The 22,485-nt window shown below is 62.8% G+C and overlaps 2 protein-coding genes across 2 annotated transcripts in view; one reads left to right on the forward strand and one right to left on the reverse strand.

Annotated features, from left to right (window-relative positions):
- The window catches only part of VARS1 (valyl-tRNA synthetase 1), a 106,006-nt gene extending 100,411 nt beyond the window's left edge, over window positions 1-5,595 (forward strand). The window contains exons 28-29 of the mRNA XM_090129005.1: window positions 1,734-1,883; window positions 5,480-5,595. Coding sequence (XP_089985131.1) covers window positions 1,734-1,883; window positions 5,480-5,548 — 219 coding nt within the window. The 3' untranslated portion in view covers window positions 5,549-5,595. The remainder of the gene's footprint in view (window positions 1-1,733; window positions 1,884-5,479) is intronic.
- A 4,513-nt stretch (window positions 5,596-10,108) lies between these two features.
- ABHD16A (abhydrolase domain containing 16A, phospholipase) overlaps window positions 10,109-22,485 on the reverse strand; it is a 61,559-nt gene continuing 49,182 nt past the window's right edge. Inside the window, exons 14-20 of the mRNA XM_090129019.1 lie at window positions 21,347-21,410; window positions 21,175-21,231; window positions 18,851-18,913; window positions 17,535-17,611; window positions 15,062-15,160; window positions 14,906-14,952; window positions 10,109-10,217 (exon numbers count right to left, since the gene is read on the reverse strand). Of these exons, the coding sequence (XP_089985145.1) occupies window positions 10,134-10,217; window positions 14,906-14,952; window positions 15,062-15,160; window positions 17,535-17,611; window positions 18,851-18,913; window positions 21,175-21,231; window positions 21,347-21,410 (491 nt within the window). The 3' untranslated portion in view covers window positions 10,109-10,133. The remainder of the gene's footprint in view (window positions 10,218-14,905; window positions 14,953-15,061; window positions 15,161-17,534; window positions 17,612-18,850; window positions 18,914-21,174; window positions 21,232-21,346; window positions 21,411-22,485) is intronic.

The following is a 22,485-nucleotide window of genomic DNA, read 5'->3' on the forward strand; positions in this document are numbered from 1 at the left end:
GTCTGGGGGCTCTCTATGGGTCTGACCTCCACCTCTCTATGGGTCTGGGGTCTTTCTATGGGTCTGACCCCCCACCCCCCACCCCATAGGGTCTGATTGACCCCCCCCCCGGGAGCTGACCCACCTGGGGGGGCTCCCTATGGGTCTGGGGGCTCTCTATGGGTCTGACCCCCACCGGGGGGAGCACCTATGGGTCTGGGGGCTCCCTATGGGTCTGGGGGGTCTCTCTATGGGTCTGACCCCCCCCCCTCACCCCATAGGGTCTGATTGACCCCCCCGGGAGCTGACCCACCTGGGGGGGCACCCATGGGGTTGGTGGGGCTCCCTATGGGTCTGGGGTCTCTCTATGGGTCTGACCTCCACCTCTCTATGGGTCTGGGGTCTCCCTATGGGTCTGACCCCCCCCCCCTCGCCCCATAGGGTCTGATTGACCCCCCCCTGGAAAGTGACCCACCTGGGGGGGCTCCCTATGGGTCTGGGGGCTCTCTATGGGTCTGACCCCCACCTCTCTATGGGTCTGGGGGCTCTCTATGTGTCTGACCCCCACCTGGGGGGGCACCTATGGGTCTGGGGGCTCCCTATGGGTCTGGGGGCTCCCTATGGGACTGGGGGGGATCCCTATGGGTCTGACCCCCCCCCCCTCACCCCATAGGGTCTGATTGACCCCCCCCGAGATCTGATCCATCTGGGGGGGCACCCATGGGGTTGGTGGGGCTCCCTATGGGTTTGACCCCCACCTGGGGGGGCACCTATGGGTCTGGGGGCTCCCTATGGGTCTGGGGGCTCCCTATGGGTCTGGGGGGTCTCTCTATGGGTCTGACCCCCCCCCCTCACCCCATAGGGTCTGATTGACCCCCCCGGGAGCTGACCCACCTGGGGGGGCACCCATGGGGTTGGTGGGGCTCCCTATGGGTCTGGGGTCTCTCTATGGGTCTGACCTCCACCTCTCTATGGGTCTGGGGTCTCCCTATGGGTCTGACCCCCCACCCCCCACCCCATAGGGTCTGATTGACCCCCCCCCCGGGAGCTGACCCACCTGGGGGGGCTCCCTATGGGTCTGGGGGCTCTCTATGGGTCTGACCCCCACCGGGGGGAGCACCTATGGGTCTGGGGGCTCCCTATGGGTCTGGGGGGTCTCTCTATGGGTCTGACCCCCCCCCTCACCCCATAGGGTCTGATTGACCCCCCCGGGAGCTGACCCACCTGGGGGGGCACCCATGGGGTTGGTGGGGCTCCCTATGGGTCTGGGGTCTCTCTATGGGTCTGACCTCCACCTCTCTATGGGTCTGGGGTCTCCCTATGGGTCTGACCCCCCCCCCTCGCCCCATAGGGTCTGATTGACCCCCCCCCCGGGAGCTGACCCACCTGGGGGGGCTCCCTATGGGTCTGGGGGCTCTCTATGGGTCTGACCCCCACCTCTCTATGGGTCTGGGGGCTCTCTATGTGTCTGACCCCCACCTGGGGGGGCACCTATGGGTCTGGGGGCTCCCTATGGGTCTGGGGGCTCCCTATGGGACTGGGGGGGATCCCTATGGGTCTGACCCCCCCCCCCTCACCCCATAGGGTCTGATTGACCCCCCCCGAGATCTGATCCATCTGGGGGGGCACCCATGGGGTTGGTGGGGCTCCCTATGGGTTTGACCCCCACCTGGGGGGGCACCTATGGGTCTGGGGGCTCCCTATGGGTCTGGGGGGTCTCTCTATGGGTCTGACCCCCCCCCCTCACCCCATAGGGTCTGATTGACCCCCCCCGGGAGCTGGCCCGGCTGGGGGGGCGGCGGGAGGAGCTGCAGAGGCAGCGGGATCGGCTGGTGGAGAGGAGGGGGGCGGAGGGGTACGGCCTGAAAGTGCCCCCCTCTGTGCAGGAGGCTGACGCTGCCAAGGTGGGGGGGGGGCGGGGGGGGGGCGGGGAGAAAATTGGGGGGGGGGGGGTAAAGGTGGGAGGGAAACGGGGGGGTTAAATGGGGGGGGAAATGGGGCTGGGGTGGGGAGTGGGGGGGGAGTGATGGGGAAATGGGGCTGGGGGGGGGGAATGGGGGGGGAATGATGGGGAAATGGGGCTGGGGGGGGAAGGGGGGGGGAATGATGGGGAAATGGGGCTGGGGGGGGGAAATGGGGGGGGAATGATGGGGAAATGGGGCTGGGGGGGGAATGGGGGGGGAATGGGGGGGGATGGGGGAAATGGGGCTGGGGGGGGAAAATGGGGGGGGAATGATGGGGAAATGGGGCTGGGGGGGGAAGGGGGGGGAATGATGGGGAAATGGGGCTGGGGGGGGGGAAATGGGGGGGGAATGATGGGGAAATGGGGCTGGGGGGGGAATGGGGGGGGAATGGGGGGGGATGGGGGAAATGGGGCTGGGGGGGGGAAGGGGGGGGAAGGATGGGGAAATGGGGCTGGGGGGGGGAAATTGGGGGGGAATGATGGGGAAATGGGGCTGGGGGGGGGAAGGGGGGGAATGATGGGGAAATGGGGCTGGGGGGGGGAAGGGGGGGGCAATATGGGGGGTTAAATGTGGGGGGAAATGGGGCTGGGGGGGGGAGTGGGGGGGAATGATGGGGAAATGGGGCTGGGGAGGGGAGTGGGGGGGAATGATGGGGAAATGGGGCTGGGGGGGGGAAATGGGGGGGGATGGGGGAAATGGGGCTGGGGGGGGAAGGGGGGGGAATGATGGGGAAATGGGGCTGGGGGGGGGAAGGGGGGGGAATGATGGGGAAATGGGGCTGGGGGGGGGAAGGGGGGGGAATGATGGGGAAATGGGGCTGGGGGGGGGAAATGGGGGGGGAATGATGGGGAAATGGGGCTTGGGGGGGGAATGGAGGGGCAAAATGGGGGAAATGGGGGAGGAAATGGGGGGGGGGCAGAGGTGGGAGGGAAGTGGGGGGAAATGGGGCTGGAGTGGAAAATGGGGCTGGGAAATGGGGTTGGGGTGGGAAATGGGGGGGGGCAAAATGGGGGAAATGGGGTGAGGAATGGGGTCAAATTGTGGGGTGGGAAATGGGGGGGCAAAATGGGGGAAATGGGGGAAATGGGGGAATGGGGGGGGATGGCTGGAAAATGGGGGGTGGGAAATGGGGGGGTGAAATGGGGGGGGGAATGGGGGAAATGGGGGGCAAAATGGGGGGGGAAATGGGTGGGAAATGGAGGGGCAAAATGGGGGGGAAATGGGGCTGGGGTGGGAAATGGGGGGTGGGAAATGGGGGGGGGAACGGAGGGGCAAAATGGGGGAAATGGGGGGGAATGAGGTGGGGGGGCAAAATGGGGGAAATGGGGTTGGGGTGGGGGGGCAAAATGGGGTTGGGGAGGGAAATGGGGCTGGGGTGGGAAATGGGGGGGGAATGGGGGAGGGGGATGAGGAAGGGGGGGCAAAATGGGGGGGGGGTGGGTGGGAAAAGGAGGGGCAAAATGGGGGGGAAATGGGGCTGGGGGGGAAATGGGAAATGGGGGGAAATGGAGGGGCAAAATGGGGGAAATGGGGGGGGGAATTGGGGGGGTGGCAGAGGTGGGAGAGAAATGGGGGGGTTAAATGGGAGGAAATGGGGCTGGGGTGGGGAATGGGGGGGGGAATGGAGGGGCAAAATGGGGGAAATGGGGGGGGGACAAAATGGGGGGGGATGAAATGGGGCTGGGGTGGGGAATGGGGGGGGGGTGATGGGGAAATGGGGCTGGGGGGGGGGAATGGGGTGGGGGGGCAAAATAGGGGTGGGAAGGAAATGGGGGAAATGGGGTTGGGGGGGAAATGGGGGGTGAGAAATGGGGGGGCAAAATGGGGGAATGGAGTTGGGGGGGGAAATGGGGGGGAATGGGGGGGGTGGTAAAGGGAGGAGGGAAATGGGGGGGTTAAATGGGGGAGAAATGGGGCTGGGGTGGGGAGTGGGGGGGAATGATGGGGAAATGGGGCTGGGGGGGGAAATGGGGGGGAGAAAATCGGGGGGGGTAAGGGTGGGAGGGAAATGGGGGGGTTAAATGGGGGGGAAATGGGGCTGGGGTGGGGAGTGGGGGGGGAATGATGGGGAAATGGGGCTGGGGGGGGGAATGGGGGGGGAATGGGGTTGGGATGGGAAATGGGGGGGGAAGGGGGGGCAACATGGGGGAAATGGGGGGGAGGGAGTGAGGTGGGGGGGCAAAATGGGGGGGAAATGGGGGGTGGGAAATGGGGGGGGCAAAATGGGGAAATGGGGTTGGGGTGGGGAATGGGGGAATGGGGGGGTAAATGGGGGGGTTAAATGTGGGGGGAAATGGGGCTGGGGGGGGAATGGGGGGGAATGGGGGGGGCTGGGGGAAATGGGGCTGAGGGGGGGAAGGGGGGGGGAATGATGGGGAAATGGGGCTGGGGGGGGGAATGGGGGAACTGGGGCTGGGGGGGGGGAAATGGGGGGGGAATGATGGGGAAATGGGGCTGGGGTGGGAAATGGGGAAGGAATGGGGGAAATGGGGGGGGGAAATGGGGGGTGGTAAAGGGAGGAGGGAAATGGGGGGGTTAAATGGGGGGAAATGGGGCTGGGGTGGGGAATGGGGGGGGGAATGGAGGGGCAAAATGGGGGAAATGGGGGGGGGAGGGAGTGAGGTGGGGGGGCAAAAGGGGGGGAAATGGGGCTGGGGGGAAATGGGGTGGGGGGGCAAAATAGGGGTGGGAAGGAAATGGGGGAAATGGGGTTGGGGTGGGGAATGGGGGGTGGGAAATGGGGGGGCAAAATGGGGGAAATGGGGTTGGGGTGGGAAATGGGGGAATGGGGGGGTGGTAAAGGGGGAGGGAAATGGGGGGGTTAAATGGGGGGGAAATGGGGCTGGGGTGGGAAATGGGGGGGGAATGGAGGGGCAAAATGGGGGAAATGGGGGGGGACAAAATGGGGGGGGACAAAATGGGGGGGAAATGGGAGGGGAATGATGGGGAAATGGGGCTGGGGGGGGAAATGGGGAGGAAATGGGGGGTGGGAAATGGGGGGGGAACGGAGGGGCAAAATGGGGGAAATGGGGGGGGATGAGGTGGGGGGCAAAATGGGGTTGGGTTGGAAATGGGGGCGAATGGGGGAGTTAAATGGGGGGGGAATGGGGTTGGGGTGGGAAATGGGGGGGAATGGGGTGGGGGGCAAAATGTGGGGGGGGGAATGGGGGGGGGGAAATGGGGTCAGAATGGGGTTGGGGTGGGAAATGGGGGGGTTTAAGGGGGGGGGAGTGGGGGGGCAAAAGTAGGGGGGTAATGGGGCTGGGGTGGAAAATGGGGGGGCAAAATGGGGAAAATGGGGTTGGGGTGGGAAATGTGGGGTGGGAAACGGGGGGGTAAATGGGGGAGAGTGGGGTGGGGGGCAAAAGGTGGGGAGGGAAATGGGGGGGCAAAATGGGGGGGGTGGGGGAATCGGGTTTTGTGGGGCTGGGGGGGCGATTTGTGGGGCGGGGGGGGGGCGATAAGTGGGGCAGTGTGAGTCGAGGGGGCGTGGCTTGCCGTGGCTCCGCCCCCTGACGCTTTGGCCCCGCCCCCAGCTGGCGCAGGCGGAAGCGGAGCTCAGGAAGGTGGAGGAGGCGCTGGCGCGCGTGCGCGGGATGCTCTGAGCCAATAAAAACGCAGCGTTGCCCCGATAGGGGGGCGTGGTCTCAAATGGAGGGGGCGTGGTCTGTTTGTGGGCGGGGCCTAGGGAAGGGGGGCGGATGTCCTTATATGGGAATGGGGGGCGTGGCTTGCACGGTGGGACCCATAGGGACCCGTAGGAACCCATAGGGACCCATAGGGGATATAGAGACCCATCCGGACCATAGAGACCCAAAGAAACCCACAGGGACCCATAGAAACCCATAGAGACCCATAGAAACCCATAGGGACCCATAGAGACCCAGAACTCCCCATAGAGACCCATAGCTGCCCCATAGCTGCCCCATAGGAACCCATAGCGACCCATAGAGACCCATAGGAACCCATAGGAACCCATAGGGACCCATAGAGACCCATAGGGACCCCATAAGGGCCCACAGAGACCCAGAACTCCCTATATAGACCCATAGCTGCCCCATAGCTGCCCCATAGGAACCCATAGCGACCCATAGCGACCCATAGAGACCCATAGAGACCCATAGAGACCCACAGGGACCCATAGGGTCCCATAGAAACCCATAAATCCCCATAGAGACCCATAGCAGTCCCATAGGAACCCATAGCGACCCATAGAGACCCACAAGGACCCATAGAAACCCATAGAGCCCCATAGAGCCCCATAGAGCCCCATAGAGACCCATAGAGACCCATAGGGACCCCATAGGGACCCACAAAGACCCAGAACTCCATATATAGACCCATAGCTGCCCCATAGGGACCCATAGCGACCCATAGAGACCCACAGGGACCCATAGAAACCCATAGAGACCTATAGAGACCCATAGGGACCCATAGGGTCCCATAGAGACCCATAGGAACCCTCAAAGACCCATAGGGACCCCATAGGGACCCACAGAGACCCATAAATCCCCATAGAGACCCATAGCAGCCCCATAGGAACCCATAGCGACCCATAGAGACCCACAGGGACCCATAGAAACCCATAGAGACCCAAAGGGACCCCATAGGGGCCTACAGAGACCCAGAACTCCCTATATAGACCCATAGCTGCCCCATAGCTGTCCCATAGGGACCCATAGCGACCCATAGAGACCCACAGGGACCCATAGAGACCCATAGAGACCCATAGGGACCCCATAGGGGCCTACAGAGACCCAGAACTCCCCATAGAGACCCACAGCTGCCCCATAGCTGCCCCATAGGAACCCATAGCGACCCATAGAGACCCATAGGAACCCATAGGGACCCATAGAGACCCATAGGGACCCCATAGGGACCTACAGAGACCCAGAACTCCCCATAGAGACCCATAGCAGCCCCATAGGAACCCATAGCGACCCATAGCGACCCATAGCGACCCATAGAGACCCATAGAGACCCATAGAGACCCACAGGGACCCATAGGGTCCCATAGAAACCCATAAATCCCCATAGAGACCCATAGCAGTCCCATAGGAACCCATAGCGACCCATAGAGACCCACAAGGACCCATAGAAACCCATAGAGCCCCATAGAGCCCCATAGAGCCCCATAGAGACCCATAGAGACCCATAGGGACCCCATAGGGACCCACAAAGACCCAGAACTCCATATATAGACCCATAGCTGCCCCATAGGGACCCATAGCGACCCATAGAGACCCACAGGGACCCATAGAAACCCATAGAGACCTATAGAGACCCATAGGGACCCATAGGGTCCCATAGAGACCCATAGGAACCCTCAAAGACCCATAGGGACCCCATAGGGACCCACAGAGACCCATAAATCCCCATAGAGACCCATAGCAGCCCCATAGGAACCCATAGCGACCCATAGAGACCCACAGGGACCCATAGAAACCCATAGAGACCCAAAGGGACCCCATAGGGGCCTACAGAGACCCAGAACTCCCTATATAGACCCATAGCTGCCCCATAGCTGTCCCATAGGGACCCATAGCGACCCATAGAGACCCACAGGGACCCATAGAGACCCATAGAGACCCATAGGGACCCCATAGGGGCCTACAGAGACCCAGAACTCCCCATAGAGACCCACAGCTGCCCCATAGCTGCCCCATAGGAACCCATAGCGACCCATAGAGACCCATAGGAACCCATAGGGACCCATAGAGACCCATAGGGACCCCATAGGGACCTACAGAGACCCAGAACTCCCCATAGAGACCCATAGCAGCCCCATAGGAACCCATAGCGACCCATAGAGACCCATAGGGACCCATAGCGACCCATAGAGACACATAGAGACCCACAGGGACCCATAGGGTCCCATAGAAACCCATAAATCCCCATAGAGACCCATAGCAGCCCCATAGGAACCCATAGCGACCCATAGAGACCCACAGGGACCCATAGAAACCCATAGAGACCTATAGAGACCCATAGGAACCCATAGGGTCCCATACAGACCCATAGGAACCCTCAAAGACCCATAGGGACCCCATAGGGACCCACAGAGACCCATAGGGACCCCATAGGGGCCTACAGAGACCCAGAACTCCCCATAGAGACCCACAGCTGCCCCATAGCTGCCCCATAGGAACCCATAGCGACCCATAGAGACCCATATCTGCCCCATAGGAACTCATAGGGACCCATAGCGACCCATAGAGACCCATAGAGACCCATAGGAACCCACAGAGACCCATAAATCCCCATAGAGACCCATAGCAGCCCCATAGGAACCCATAGCGACCCATAGAGACCCACAGGGACCCATAGAGACCCATAGAGACCCATAGGGACCCCATAGGGACCTACAGAGACCCAGAACTCCCCATAGAGACCCATAGCTGCCCCATAGGGACCTATAGCGACCCATAGAGACCCACAGGGACTCATAGAGACCCACAGGGACCCCATAGGGACCCACAAAGACCCAGAACTCCATATATAGACCCATAGCTGCCCCATAGCTGCCCCATAGCGACCCATAGAGACACATAGAGACCCACAGGAACCCATAGGGACCCATAGAGACCCATAGGAACCCATAGGGTCCCATAGAGACCCATAGGAACCCTCAAAGACCCATAGGGACCCCATAGGGACCCACAGAGACCCATAAATCCCCATAGAGACCCATAGCAGCCCCATAGGAACCCATAGCGACCCATAGAGACCCACAGGGACCCATAGAAACCCATAGAGCCCCATAGAGACCCATAGGGACCCCATAGGGGCCTACAGAGACCCACAACTACCCATAGAGACCCATAGCTGCCCCATAGCTGCCCCATAGGGACCCATAGCGACCCATAGAGACCCACAGGGACCCATAGAAACCCATAGAGCCCCATAGAGACCCATAGGGACCCCATAGGGGCCTACAGAGACCCACAACTACCCATAGAGACCCATAGCTGCCCCATAGCTGCCCCATAGGGACCCATAGCGACCCATAGAGACCCACAGGGACACATAGGGACCCATAGAGACCCCATAGGGACCCATAACTCCCCATAGAGACCCATAGCTGCCTCATAGGAACCCCCACTGCCCACCATTGCCCCCCATTAAAGTGGCCCCCCCACTTTCCCCCCATTGCCCATTAACGTGCCCCCCCCACTTCCCCCCATTGACCTCCATTAATGTGCCCCCCCACAGCCCCCCATTAACGTGCCCCCCCACTGCCCCCCAATTAATGTGCCCCCCCACTGCCCCCCACAGCCCCCCATTAACGTGCCCCCCCACTGCCCCCCACTGCCCCCCATTAACGTGCCCCCCCCACTGCCCCTCCATTAACGTGCCCCCCCACTTCCCCCCCATTAATGCGCCCCCCACTGCCCCCCATTGACCCCAATTAACGTGCCCCCCCCACCGCCCCCCCACTGCCCCCCATTGACCCCCATTAAAGTGCCCCCCCACTGCCCCCCCACCCCCCATTAACGTGCCCCCCCACCTTCCCCCACTGCCCCCCATTAATGTGCCCCCCCCACTTCCCCCCCCACTGACCCCCCATTAACGTGCCCCCCCCACTGCCCCCCATTGACCCCCATTAACGTGCCCCCCCACCGCCCCCCCATTGACCCCCATTAACGTGCCCCCCCACCGCCCCCCAACTGCCCCCCATTAACGTGCCCCCCCCACTGCCCCACATTAACGTGCCCCCCCACTTCCCCCCCATTAACGTGCCCCCCCACTGACCTCCATTAATATGCTCCCCCACTTCCCCCCCATTGACCCCCATTAACGTGCCCCCCCACTTCCCCCCCATTGACCCCCATTAACGTGCCCCCCCACTGCCCCCCATTGACCCCCATTAACGTGCCCCCCCCACTGCCCCCCACTGCCCCCCATTAGCGTGGCCCCCCCCCATTGACCCCCATTATTTTTGATCCCCCCTCCCCCCCCCCCAAAAAAAGAAACCCCACTACAAAAAAATACCATTTATTGCCCCCCCCTCCATATTGGGGGGGGGGGGGGGGGGGTTTCCCAGTGCTGTTGTGGGGGGCGGGGTTCAGAGTAGTGGGGGGGGGGGGGGGGGAAGAAGGAAGGGGGGGGGGGGGTCCGTGCAGGTTTTTTTTGGGGGGGGGGGGGGGTTGAAGTGGGGGGGGGGGGGCGGACATTTTGGAGGGGGGGGGGTCACAGAGTCCATGGGAGGCGGAAGGCGGGGGGGGGCAGGGGGGTGCAGTGCGAAGCCTCGAAGTTCTGCAGGTGCTTCTGAGCCTGGGGGGGGGGGGGGCACATAAGATTCGGGGGGGGGTCGGGGGGGGGGGGGAGGTGAAGTCATTCTGACCCCCCCCCCCTTCGTCACCCCCCCCCCCCCCATAAAAAATAATGGGAACGGGATGCGATTCCCCAAAGTGCCCCCCCCCCCACGGTGCCCCCCCTCATCGCCCTCCCCCCAGAGAGACCTCCTCCCTTCCCCCCCCCCACAATAAGAACACCCCCCCCCCCCAAAATGAGCCCCCCCATAGTGCCCCCCAATGAGACCCCCCCACATTGCCCCCCCCACAATGAGACCCCCCCCAAAGTGCCCCCCCACAATGAGTCCCCCCCCCACAATGCCCCCCCATGAGACTCCCCCACAATCACACCCCCCCACTGTGCCCCCCACCAGACCCCCCCCAATGAGACCCCCCCATAGTGACCCCCCCAAAATGCCCCCCCATGAGACCCCCCCATAGTGCCCCCCCCACGAGACCCCCCCAATGAGACCCCTCCATACACCCTCCCACAGTGCCCCCCCCACAAGACCCCCCCCACAATGACCCCCCACGAGACCCCCCCAATGAGACCCCCCCCCAAAATGCCCCCCCATGACATTCCCCCCAATGAAACCCCCCCCAAATGCCCCTCCAATGGGACTCCCCCATAGTGCCCCCCCCACGAGACCCCCCCACTGTGCCCCCCCCACAATGAGACCCCCCCACACAATGCTCCCCCATGAGACCCCCCCACAATGAGACCCCCCCATAGTGCCCCCCCCACGAGACCCCCCCACAATGAGACCCCCCCACAGTGCCCCCCCAATGAGATCCCCCCCAAAATGCCCCCCCCATGAGACCCCCCCAACGCCCCCCTAATGCTCCCCAATGAGACCCCCCCCATAATGAGACCCCCCCAGAGTGCCCCCCCCACAGTGCCTCCCCATGAGACCCCCCCTCAAAATGCCCCCCATGAAACCCCCCCCATGAGACCCCCTCAATGCCCCCCCTCATTGCACCCCAATGAGACCCCCCCATAGTGCCCCCCCCACAGTGACACCCCCCCACAGTGCCCCCCCATGAGGCCCCCCCATAGTGCCCCCCCCACGAGACCCCCCCCCCACAATGCTCCCCCATGGGACTCCCCCAAATGAGACCCCCCCCAATGAGACCCCCCCACAATGACCCCCCCCGACAATAACCCCCCACGAGACCCCCCCCAAAAAGCCCCCCCCACAGTGACACCCCCCCATTGTGCCCCCCATGAGACCCCCCCCAATGCCCCCCCCCAAAATGCCCCCCATGAGACCCCCCCAAAGGCCCCCCCCACAATGAGACCCCCCCCCCACAGTGCTGCCCCATGAAACCCCCTCTCCAATGGCCCCCCCATGAGACCCCCCCATAGTGCCCCCCCAAATGAGACCCCCCCCCCACAATGCTCCCCCATGAGACCCCCCAAATGAGACCCCCCCCATAGTGCCCCCCCCACAGTGACACCCCCCCATTGTGCCCCCCCCAATGCCCCCCCCCAAAATGCCCCCCATGAGACCCCCCCAAAGGCCCCCCCCACAATGAGACCCCCCCACACAATGCTCCCCCATGAGACCCTCCCAAATGAGACCCCCCCCAATGAGACCCCCCCATAGTGCCCCCCCCACGAGACACCCCAATGAGACCCCCCCCCACAATGACTCCCCACGAGACCCCCCCAATGAAACCCCCCCCAAATGACCCCCCCTAAGACCCCCCCAATGGGACCACCCCATAGTGCCCCCCCCACGAGACCCCCCCACAGTGCCTCCCAATGAAACCCCCTCCCCAATGGCCTCCCCCCAAAATGCCCCCCCATGAGACCCCCCCATAGTGACCTCCCCCAGTGCCCCCCCCAAATGCCCCCCCATGAGACCCCCCCATAGTGCCCCCCCCACGAGACCCCCCCAATGCCCCCCATGAGACCCCCCCAATGAGACCCCTCCATACAGCCCCCCATTGTGCCCCCCCCAATGAGACCCCCCCCCACAATGCCTCCCAATGAGACCCCAATGAGACCCCCCCCATAGTGCCCCCCCCACAGTGACACCCCCCCATTGTGCCCCCCCCAATGCCCCCCCCCAAAATGCCCCCCATGAGACCCCCCCAAAGGCCCCCCCCACAATGAGACCCCCCCACACAATGCTCCCCCATGAGACCCTCCCAAATGAGACCCCCCCCAATGAGACCCCCCCATAGTGCCCCCCCCACGAGACACCCCAATGAGACCCCCCCCCACAATGACTCCCCACGAGACCCCCCCAATGAAACCCCCCCCAAATGACCCCCCCTAAGACCCCCCCAATGGGACCACCCCATAGTGCCCCCCCCACGAGACCCCCCCACAGTGCCTCCCAATGAAACCCCCTCCCCAATGGCCTCCCCCCAAAATGCCCCCCCATGAGACCCCCCCATAGTGACCTCCCCCAGTGCCCCCCCCAAATGCCCCCCCATGAGACCCCCCCATAGTGCCCCCCCCACGAGACCCCCCCAATGCCCCCCATGAGACCCCCCCAATGAGACCCCTCCATACAGCCCCCCATTGTGCCCCCCCCAATGAGACCCCCCCCCACAATGCCTCCCAATGAGACCCCAATGAGACCCCCCCATAGTGCCCCCCCAATGAGATCCCCCCCCAAAATGCCCCCCCATGAGACCCCCCCCAAAATGCCCCATGAGACTCCCCCATAGTGCCCCCCCAATGAGACCCCCCCACAGTGCTGCCCCATGAGACCCCCCCCAATAGCCCCCCCAAAATGCCCCCCATGAGACCCCCTCAATGCCCCCCTATTGCTCCCCAATGAGACGCCCCCCATAATGAGACCCCCCCCATAGTGCCCCCCCCACAGTGCCTCCCCATGAGACCCCCCCCCAAAATGCCCCCCATGAAACCCCCCCCATGAGACCCCCTCAATGCCCCCCCTCATTGCACCCCAATGAGACCCCCCCATAGTGCCCCCCCCACAGTGACACCCCCCCATTGTGCCCCCCCATGAGACCCCCCCAATGCCCCCCCCCAAAATGCCCCCCCATGAGACCCCCCCAAAGGCCCCCCCCACAATGAGACCCCCCCACACAATGCTCCCCCATGAGACCCCCCCAAATGAGACCCCCCCACAATGACCCCCCACGAGAGCCCCCCAATGAGACCCCCCCCAAATGCCCCCAACATGAGACCCCCCCATAGTGCCCCCCCCACAGTGACACCCCCCCACAGTGCCCCCCCATGAGACCCCCCCATAGTGCCCCCCCCCCAAAATGCCCCCCCATGAGACCCCCCCAAAGGCCCCCCCCACAATGAGACCCCCCCCCCACAGTGCTTCCCCATGAGACCCCCTCCCCAATGGCCCCCCCACAAAATGCCCCCCCATGAGACCCCCCCCCAAAATGCCCCCCCACAATGAGACCCCCCCACAGTGCCCCCCCACGAGACCCCCCCACAATGAGACCCCCCCATAGTGCCCCCCCCACAGTGACACCCCCCCACAGTGCCCCCCCATGAGACCCCCCCATAGTGCCCCCCCCCAAAATGCCCCCCATGAGACCCCCCCAAAGGCCCCCCCCACAATGAGACCCCCCCCCACAATGCTCCCCCATGAGACCCCCCCAAATGAAACCCCCCCCAATGAGACCCCCCCAACGCCCCCCCTCACTGCCCCCCAATGCGCCCCCCCCATAGTGCCCCCCTATATTTGCCTCCCCCGCCATGAACCCCCCCCCCCAAATTACGAGACCCCCCCATAGTGCCCCCCCCATGAGACCCCCCCACAGTGCCCCCCCATGAGACCCCCCCCAAAATGAGACCCCCCCAAAGTGCCCCCCCCACGAGACCCCCCCCCACAATGCTCCCCCATGGGACTCCCCCAAATGAGACCCCCCCCCCAATGAGACCCCCCCCCAATGACCCCCAAGAGCCCCCAAATGAGACCCCCCCATAGTGCCCCCCCCACGAGACCCCCCCACAGTGCTTCCCCATGAGACCCCCCCATAGTGCCCCCCCAAATGAGACCCCCCCCCACAATGCTCCCCCATGAGATCCCCCAGATGAGACCCCCCCAAATAGTGCCCCCCCCACGAGACCCCCCCCACAGTGCCTCCCCATGAGACCCCCCCCCCAACGCCCCCCCCAAAATGCCCCCCCATGAGACCCCCCCAAAGGCCCCCCCCACAATGAGACCCCCCCCACAGTGCTTCCCCATGAAACCCCCCAAATGAGACCCCCCCCATAGTGCCCCCCCCACAGTGACCCCCCCCACAGTGCCTCCCCATGAGACCCCCCCCATGAGACCCCCCCAATGAGACCCCCCCCACAATGCTCCCCCATGAGACCCCCCCAAATGAAACCCCCCCAATGAGACCCCCCCCCACGAGACCCCCCCCACAGTGCCTCCCCATGAGACCCCCCCAATGAGACCCCCCCAAAAATGCCCCCCCATGAGACCCCCCCAAATGAGACCCCCCCCAAAATGCCCCCCCATGAGACCCCCCCAATGAGACCCCCCCCACAATGCTCCCCCATGAGACCCCCCCAATGAGACCCCCCCCACAATGCTCCCCCACGAGACCCCCCCAAATGAAACCCCCCCAATGAGACCCCCCCCCAAATTACGAGACCCCCCCATAGTGCCCCCCCCCCATATTTCCCCCCCCCCCCACGAAACCCCCCCCCCAAATTACCAAAAACAACGCCAACATCCTGCGCTGCTCCACTGTCATCTCCTCCCCTGCATTTATGGGTGGGTTTTTTTTTTTTGGGGGGGGGGGGCACACAAAAAATCCCATTCATTCCGTGCCCCCCCCCCTTAAAAATAACCCCCCCCCCCCCCTACTCACCCAGAGCCCATGGGAAGGGGGGGGGGCTCTCCCCAGCAAAGCCCCCCAGCGCCGATTGGCACCAATCCGAGTCCAGCGGGCAGCGCTGCAGCACCGCCTCTATTTTGGGGGGGGGGCAAATATGGGGGGGGGGGGGACACAATGGGGGGGGTCATTATATTGGGGGGGGTCATTGGATTGGGGGGGTCATTGGATTGGGGGGGGTCATTGGATTGGGGGGGGAAATATGGGGGGCAAATATGGGGGGGGACAATGGGGGGGTCATTGGATTGGGGGGGCAAATATGGGGGGGTACAATGGGGGGGTCATTGGATTGGGGGGGCAAATATGGGGGGGTACAATGGGGGGGTCATTGGATTGGGGGGGGCAAATATGGGGGTCATTATATTGGGGGGGGTCATTGGATTGGGGGGGGTCATTATATTGGGGGGGGAAATATGGGGGGGTACAATGGGAGGGTCATTATATTGGGGGGGTCATTCGATTGGGGGGGGTCATTGGATTGGGGGGGAAATATGGGGGGCAAATATGGGGGGGGGGACAATGGGGGGGTCATTGGATTGGGGGGGGTCATTGGATTGGGGGGGGAAATATGGGGGGCAAATATGGGGGGGGACAATGGGGGGGTCATTGGATTGGGGGGGGTCATTGGATTGGGGGGGCAAATATGGGGGTCATTGGATTGGGGGGGGAAATATGGGGGGCAAATATGGGGGGGGACAATGGGGGGGTCATTGGATTGGGGGGGGTCATTGGATTGGGGGGGCAAATATGGGGGTCATTGGATTGGGGGGGGCAAATATGGGGGTCATTATATTGGGGGGGTCATTGGATTGGGGGGGGAAATATGGGGGGCAAATATGGGGGGGGACGACAATGGGGGGGGTCATAATATTGGGGGGGGGGTCATTGTATAGGGGAGGTCATTGTAGTGGGGGGGGGCAAATATGGGGGTCATTGTATTGGGGGGGGAATATAGGGGGCAAATATGGGGGGGGGACAATGGGGGGGGGTCATTGGATTGGGGGGGGCATTGGGGCAAATATGGGGGGTACAATGGGGGGGGCATTATATTGGGGGGGGTCATTGAAGTGGGGGGGCAAATATGGGGGTTATAATGGGGGGGTCATTATATTGGGGGGGGTTAATTGTAGTGGGGGGGTCATTGGATTGGGGGGGCAAATATGGGGGTCATTATATTGGGGGGGGTCATTGGATTGGGGGGGGAATATGGGGGGCAAATATGGGGGGGGAGGACAATGGGGGGGGGTCATTGGATTGGGGGGGTCGTTATATTGGGGGGGGTCATTATATTGGGGGGGTCATTCGATTGGGGGGGTCATTGTAGTAGGGGGGCAAATATGGGGGTCATTGTATTGGGGGGGGTCATTAAATTGGGGGGGCAAATATGGGGGGGTACAATGGGGGGGTCATTATATTGGGGGGGGTTAATTGTATTGGGGGGGTCATTAAATTGGGGGGGCAAATATGGGGGGGTCACAATGGGGGGTCATTGGATTGGGGGGGAAAATATGGGGGGCAAATAGGGGGGGGGACAATGGGGGGGTCATATAATTGGGGGGGGTCATTGTAGTGGGAGGGTCATTGGATTGGGGGGGCAAATATGGGGGGGTCACAATGGGGGGCTCCTATATGGGGGGGGGCGTTATATTGGGGGGGGCGTTATATGGGGGGGGTGTTATATGGGGGGTGGCATTATATAGGGGGGGGGCGTTATATAGGGGGGGGCGTTATATGGGGGGGGGGCATTAGACCGGGGGGGGGGCGTTATATGGGGGGGGGGCTACAGGGGGCGGGCGTTATATGGGAGGGGGCGTTATATGGGGGGGGGCGATATATGAGGGGGTGTTATATGGGGGGGGGCGTTATATGGGGGGGGGGCATTAGACCAGGGGGGGCGTTATATGGGGGGGGCGTTATATGGGGGGGGGTTATATGGGGGGGGGGGCGTTATATGTGGGGGCGTTATATGGGGGAGGGTTATATAGGGGGGGGGGGCGTTATATGTGGGGGCGTTATATGGGGGGGGGTTATATAGGGGGGGAGGGGTTAAATGGGGGAGGGTTATATGGGGGGGGCGTTATATGGTGGGGGGGGCGTTATATGGGGGGGAGTATATGGGGGGGGGGCCTTATATGAGGGGGGAATGTTATATGGGGGGGCCGTTATATGGGGGGGGCGTTATATAGGGGGGGGGCGTTATATGGGGGGGGGGTTATATAGGGGGGGAGGGGTTAAATGCGGGGGGGTTATATGGGGGGGGCGTTATATGGGGGGGGTGTTATATGGGGGGGGGCATTTTATGGGGGGGTGTTATATGGGGGGGGGCGCTATATGGGGTGGGGCGTTATATGGGGGGGGGTTATATGGGGGGCGCGTTATATGGGTGGGGGGGTTATATAGGGGGGGGGTTATATAGGGGGGGGGTGTTATATAGGGGGGGGGTCCTCACCCTCCTCGCTGGGGGTGGCCGCCCCCAACCACTCCTTCACCACGCGCCCCCCCTCCTCCGCCATGATTTTGGGGTACCTGGGGGGGGGGGGGCACTCAATATTTCTGCCCCCCCCCCCCACACACACACAGTGGGAGACGTTGCAACACATAGGGACACATAGGGACCCATAGGGACCCATAGAGACCCATAGAGATCAATAGGGACCCATAGAGACCCATAGGGACCCATAGCTGCCCCATAGAGATCAATAGGGACCCATAGCTGCCCCATAGAGACCCACAGAGCCCCATAGAGACCCATAGAGACCCACAGAGAACCACAGCTGCCCCATAGAGACCCGTAGCTGCCCCATAGGGACACACAGCTGCCCCACAGCTGCCCCATAGCTGCCCCATAGACACCCACCGCTGCCCCATAGCTGCCCCATAGCTGCCCCCTAGAGACCCACAGCTGCCCCACAGCTGCCTCACAGCTGCCCCATAGAGACCCACAGCTGCCCCACAGCTGCCCCATAGACACCCACCGCTGCCCCATATCTGCCCCATAGAGACCCATAGCTGCCCCATAGCTGCCTCAGAGACCCACAGCTGCCCCATAGAGACCCACAGCTGCCCCATAGAGACCCATCGCTGCCCCATAGCTGCTCCATAGAGACCATAGCTGCCCCATAGCTGCCCCATAGAGACCCACAGCTGCCCCACAGCTGCCCCACAGCTGCCCCATAGAGACCCACAGCTGCCCCATAGCTGCCCCATAGAGACCCACAGCTGCTCCATAGAGACCACAGCTGCCCCATAGCTGCCCCACAGAGACCCACAGCTGCCCCACGGCTGCCCCATAGCTGCCCCATAAAGACCCATAGAGATCCATAAGGACCCACAGCTGCCCCATAGAGACCCATAGAGATCCATAAGGACCCACAGCTGCCCCACCGCTGCCCCATATCTGCCCCATAGAGACCCACAGCTGCCCCATAGCTGCCCCATAGCTGCCCCATAGAGACCCATAGCTGCCCCATAGCTGCCCCATAGCTGCCCCACAGAGACCCACAGCTGCCCCATAGCTGCCCCGTAGAGACCCACAGCTGCCCCATAGCTGCCCCATAGCTGCCCCACAGAGACCCACAGCTGCCCCATATCTGCCCCATAGAGACCCATATCTGCCCCATAGAGACCCATAGCTGCCCCATAGAGACCCATAGCTGCCCCACAGAGACCCACAGCTGCCCCATATCTGCCCCATAGAGACCCATAGCTGCCCCATAGCTGCCCCATAGCTGCCCCATAGAGACCCACAACCCCCCCCCCCCTCACCGGAACTGCAGCAGTTTCAGCAGTAAATCATTGCCGCGGTTGGAGGCGATGTCATCGGGGGTCCTGGGGGGGGGGGACAACGGGGGGGGGGGGGGCACAATTTTTGGGTGGGGGGGGGTGTGGGGGGGGGGCACTTTGGTGAGGGTGGGCTCCATTTTTTCTCTCGGGGGGGGGCAAAGATTTAGAAGGGGGCTCATATTTTGGGGGGGGGTCCCACTGTTTCTTTTGGGGGTCCCTCGATTTGGGGGGGGATTCAATTATCCGGGGGGGGGGGGGTCCCTTAAATTGGTGAGTCTCATAATTTGAGGGGGGGTCCCACAATTTGGGGGGGTCCCATAATTTGAGGGGGGGTCCCACTTTGGGGGGGTCCCACAATTTGGGGGGGGTCCCATTATTTGGAAGGAGCTCCCACTATTTTGGGGGGGGGTCCCATTATTTGGGGGGGGGCTCCCATTATTGGGGGGGGTCCCACTATCGGGAGGGCTCCTATTATTTTGGGGGGGTCCCACTGTTGGGGTGGGTCCCACAATTTGAGGGGGGATCCATTATTTGGGGGGGGTCCCACTATTAGAGAGGGAGTCCCATTATTTGGGGGGGGTCCCACTGTTTGGGGGGGGTCCCATTATTTGGAGGGAGCTCCCACTATTTTGGGGGGGGTCCCATTATTTGGGGGGGGTCCCATTTTTCTGGGGGTGGGGTCCCACTTCGGGGGGGGTCCCACAGATGGGGGGGGCTCCCTTTATTTGGGGGGGGTCCCATAATTCGGGGGGGCTCCTATTATTTTGGGGGGGGTCCCACTGTTGGGGTGGGTTCCACAATTTGGGGGGGGGGTCCATTATTAGGGGGGGGGTCCCACTATTAGAGGGGGGCTCCCATTATTTGGGGGGGGTCCCACTGTTTGGGGGGGGGTCTGACTGTTGGGGGGGGTCCCACAAATTGGGGGGGGTCCCATTATTTGGGGGGGGTCCCACAAATTGGGGGGGGTCCCATTATTTGGGGGGGCTCCCATTATGGGGGGGGGGTCCCATTATTTGGGGGGGGTCCCATTATTTGGGGGATTCCCACAATTTGGGGGGGGTCCCATTTTTCTGGGGGTGGGGTCTCACTGTGGGGGGGTTCCACAAATAGGGGGGGGCTCCATTATTTGGGGGGGGTCCCGCTATCGGGGGGGCTCCTATTATTTTGGGGGGGGTCCCACTGTTGGGGTGGGTCCCACAATTTGGGGGGGGGTCCATTATTTGGGGGGGGTCCCAAATTAGAGGGGGGCTCCCATTATTTGGGGGGGGTCCCACAATTTGGGGGTGGTTTCCATTATCTTGGGGGGGGTCCCACAAATTGGGGGGGGTCCCATTATTTGGGGGGGGTCCCACTATTAGAGGGGGGGTCCCATTATTTGGGGGGGGCTCCCATTATTGGGGGGGTCCCATTATTTGCGGGATTCCCACAATTTTGGGGGGGGTCCCCACTTTGGGGGGGTGTCCCACAATTTGAGGGGGGGTCCCACAATTTGGGGGGGGTCCCACAATCTGGGGGGTGTTCCACAATTCGAGGGGGGGCTCCCACAATTTGGGGGGGGTCCCATTATTTGGGGTGTCCCACTATTTGGGAAGGGTCCCACAATTTGGGTGTTTCCCACAATTTTAGGGGGGGGTCCCACAATTTGGGACGGGTCCCATAATTTGGGACGGGTCCCACAATTTGGGGGGGGGTCCCACAATTTGGGGGCTCCCACAATTTGAGGGGGGGTCCCACAATTTGGGTGTTTCCCACAATTTGGGGGGTTCCCACAATTTGGGGGGGGTCCATTATTTGGGGGGGGGTCCCACAATTTGGGGGGGCGTCCCACAATCTGGGGGGGGTTCCAAAATTTGGGGGGGGGTCCCACAATTTGGGGGGGGTCCCACAATTTGAGGGGGGGTCCAACATTTTGGGGGGGGGGTCCAACAACTTGGGGGGGGTCCCATAATTTGAGGGGCTTTCCCACAATTTGGGGGGGGTCCCATTATTTGGGGGGGGGGGTCCCACTTTGGGGGGGTGTCCCACAATTTGAGGGGGGGTCCCACAATTTGGGGGGGGCTCCCACAATTTGGGGGGGGTCCCACAATTTGGGGGGGTGTTCCACAATTCGAGGGGGGGCTCCCACAATTTGGGGGGGGTCCCACAATTTGGGGTGTCCCACTATTTGGGAAGGGTCCCATAATTTGGGGGGTGGTCCCACAATCTGGGGGGGCATCCCACAATTTGGGGGGGGGTCCCACAATCTGGGGGGGGGTCCCACAATTTGGGGGGGGGTCCCACAATTTGGGGGGGGGTCCCTCCCTCACGTGGTGGTGATGATCTCATCCCGCGTCCTCCGCACCAGCAGCACCGGGCCCTGGTACCTGGGGGGGGGGGGGGGTTGTATTTTAATTAGGGGGGGGGTCATTAATTTAATTAGGTGTGTGTGTGTGGGGGGGTTATTATGGGATGGGGGTTGTGCCCCCCCCCCCCCAATACCTGCAGAGCTGCTCTGCGTTGTTGAGGTTGAGGTGCTGGCGAACCGTCAGCGTCACCAAATCGCCTGCGATTTTTTTTTTTGGGGGGGGGGACAAAGGGGGGGGGGGTCAGAGGTTGAGGGGGTATTTGGGATGGGGGGGTATTTGGGATGGGGGGGGTGATAGGGGGGTATTTGGGATGGGGGGGTATTTGGGATGGGGGGGGTGATAGGGGGGTATTTGGGATGGGGGGGGATTTGGGATGGGGGGGGTGATAGGGGGGTATTTGGGATGGGGGGGTATTTGGGATGGGGGGGTGATAGGGGGGTATTTGGGATGGGGTGGTGATAGGGGGATGGGGGGGGGATTTGGGATGGGGGGGGATTTGGGGCTGGGGGGGCATTTAGGGCTGGGGGTATTTGGGATGGGGGGGGCATTTGGGGCTGGGGGGGGATTTGGGATGGGGGGGGAATTTGGGATGGGGGGGTATTTGGGATGGGGGGGGAATTTGGGATGGGGGGGGCAATAGGAGGGTGGGGGGGTATTTGGGATGGGGGGGCTATTTAGGGCTGGGGGGGGATTTGGGATGGGGGGGGATTTGGGGATGGGGGGGTAATAGGGGGGCGGGGGGGTTTTGGGATGGGGGGAGCATTTGGGATGGGGGGGGAATTTGGGGCTGGGGGGGGGATTTGGGGATGGGGGGGTATTTGGGATGGGGGGGGTAATAGGGGGGTGGGGGGGTATTTGGGATGGGGGGGGTATTTAGGGCTGGGGGGGGATTTGGGGCTGGGGGCTATTTGGGGCGGGGGGGTATTTGGGATGGGGGGGGCATTTGGGGCTGGGGGGGTTTTTTGGATGGGGGGGGCAATAGGGGGGCTGGGGGGGGATTTGGGGCTGGGGGCTATTTGGGGCTGGGGGGGTATTTGGGATGGGGGGGCATTTAGGGCTGGGGGGGTATTTGGGGCTGGGGGGTATTTGGGATGGGGGGGGTAACAGGGGGGCGGGGGGTATTTCGGATGGGGGGGGGATTTGGGGCTGGGGGGGTATTTGGGATGGGGGGGAATTTGGGGGCTGGGGGGGGGATTTGGGGCTGGGGGGGGATTTGGGATGGGGGGGGATTTGGGGATGGGGGGGCAATAGGGGGGCGGGGGGGTATTTGGG

The sequence above is a fragment of the Phasianus colchicus genome, chromosome 35, assembly GCF_987193195.1.
Source record: "Phasianus colchicus chromosome 35, bPhaCol1.hap1.1, whole genome shotgun sequence".
Taxonomy (NCBI): domain Eukaryota; kingdom Metazoa; phylum Chordata; class Aves; order Galliformes; family Phasianidae; genus Phasianus; species Phasianus colchicus.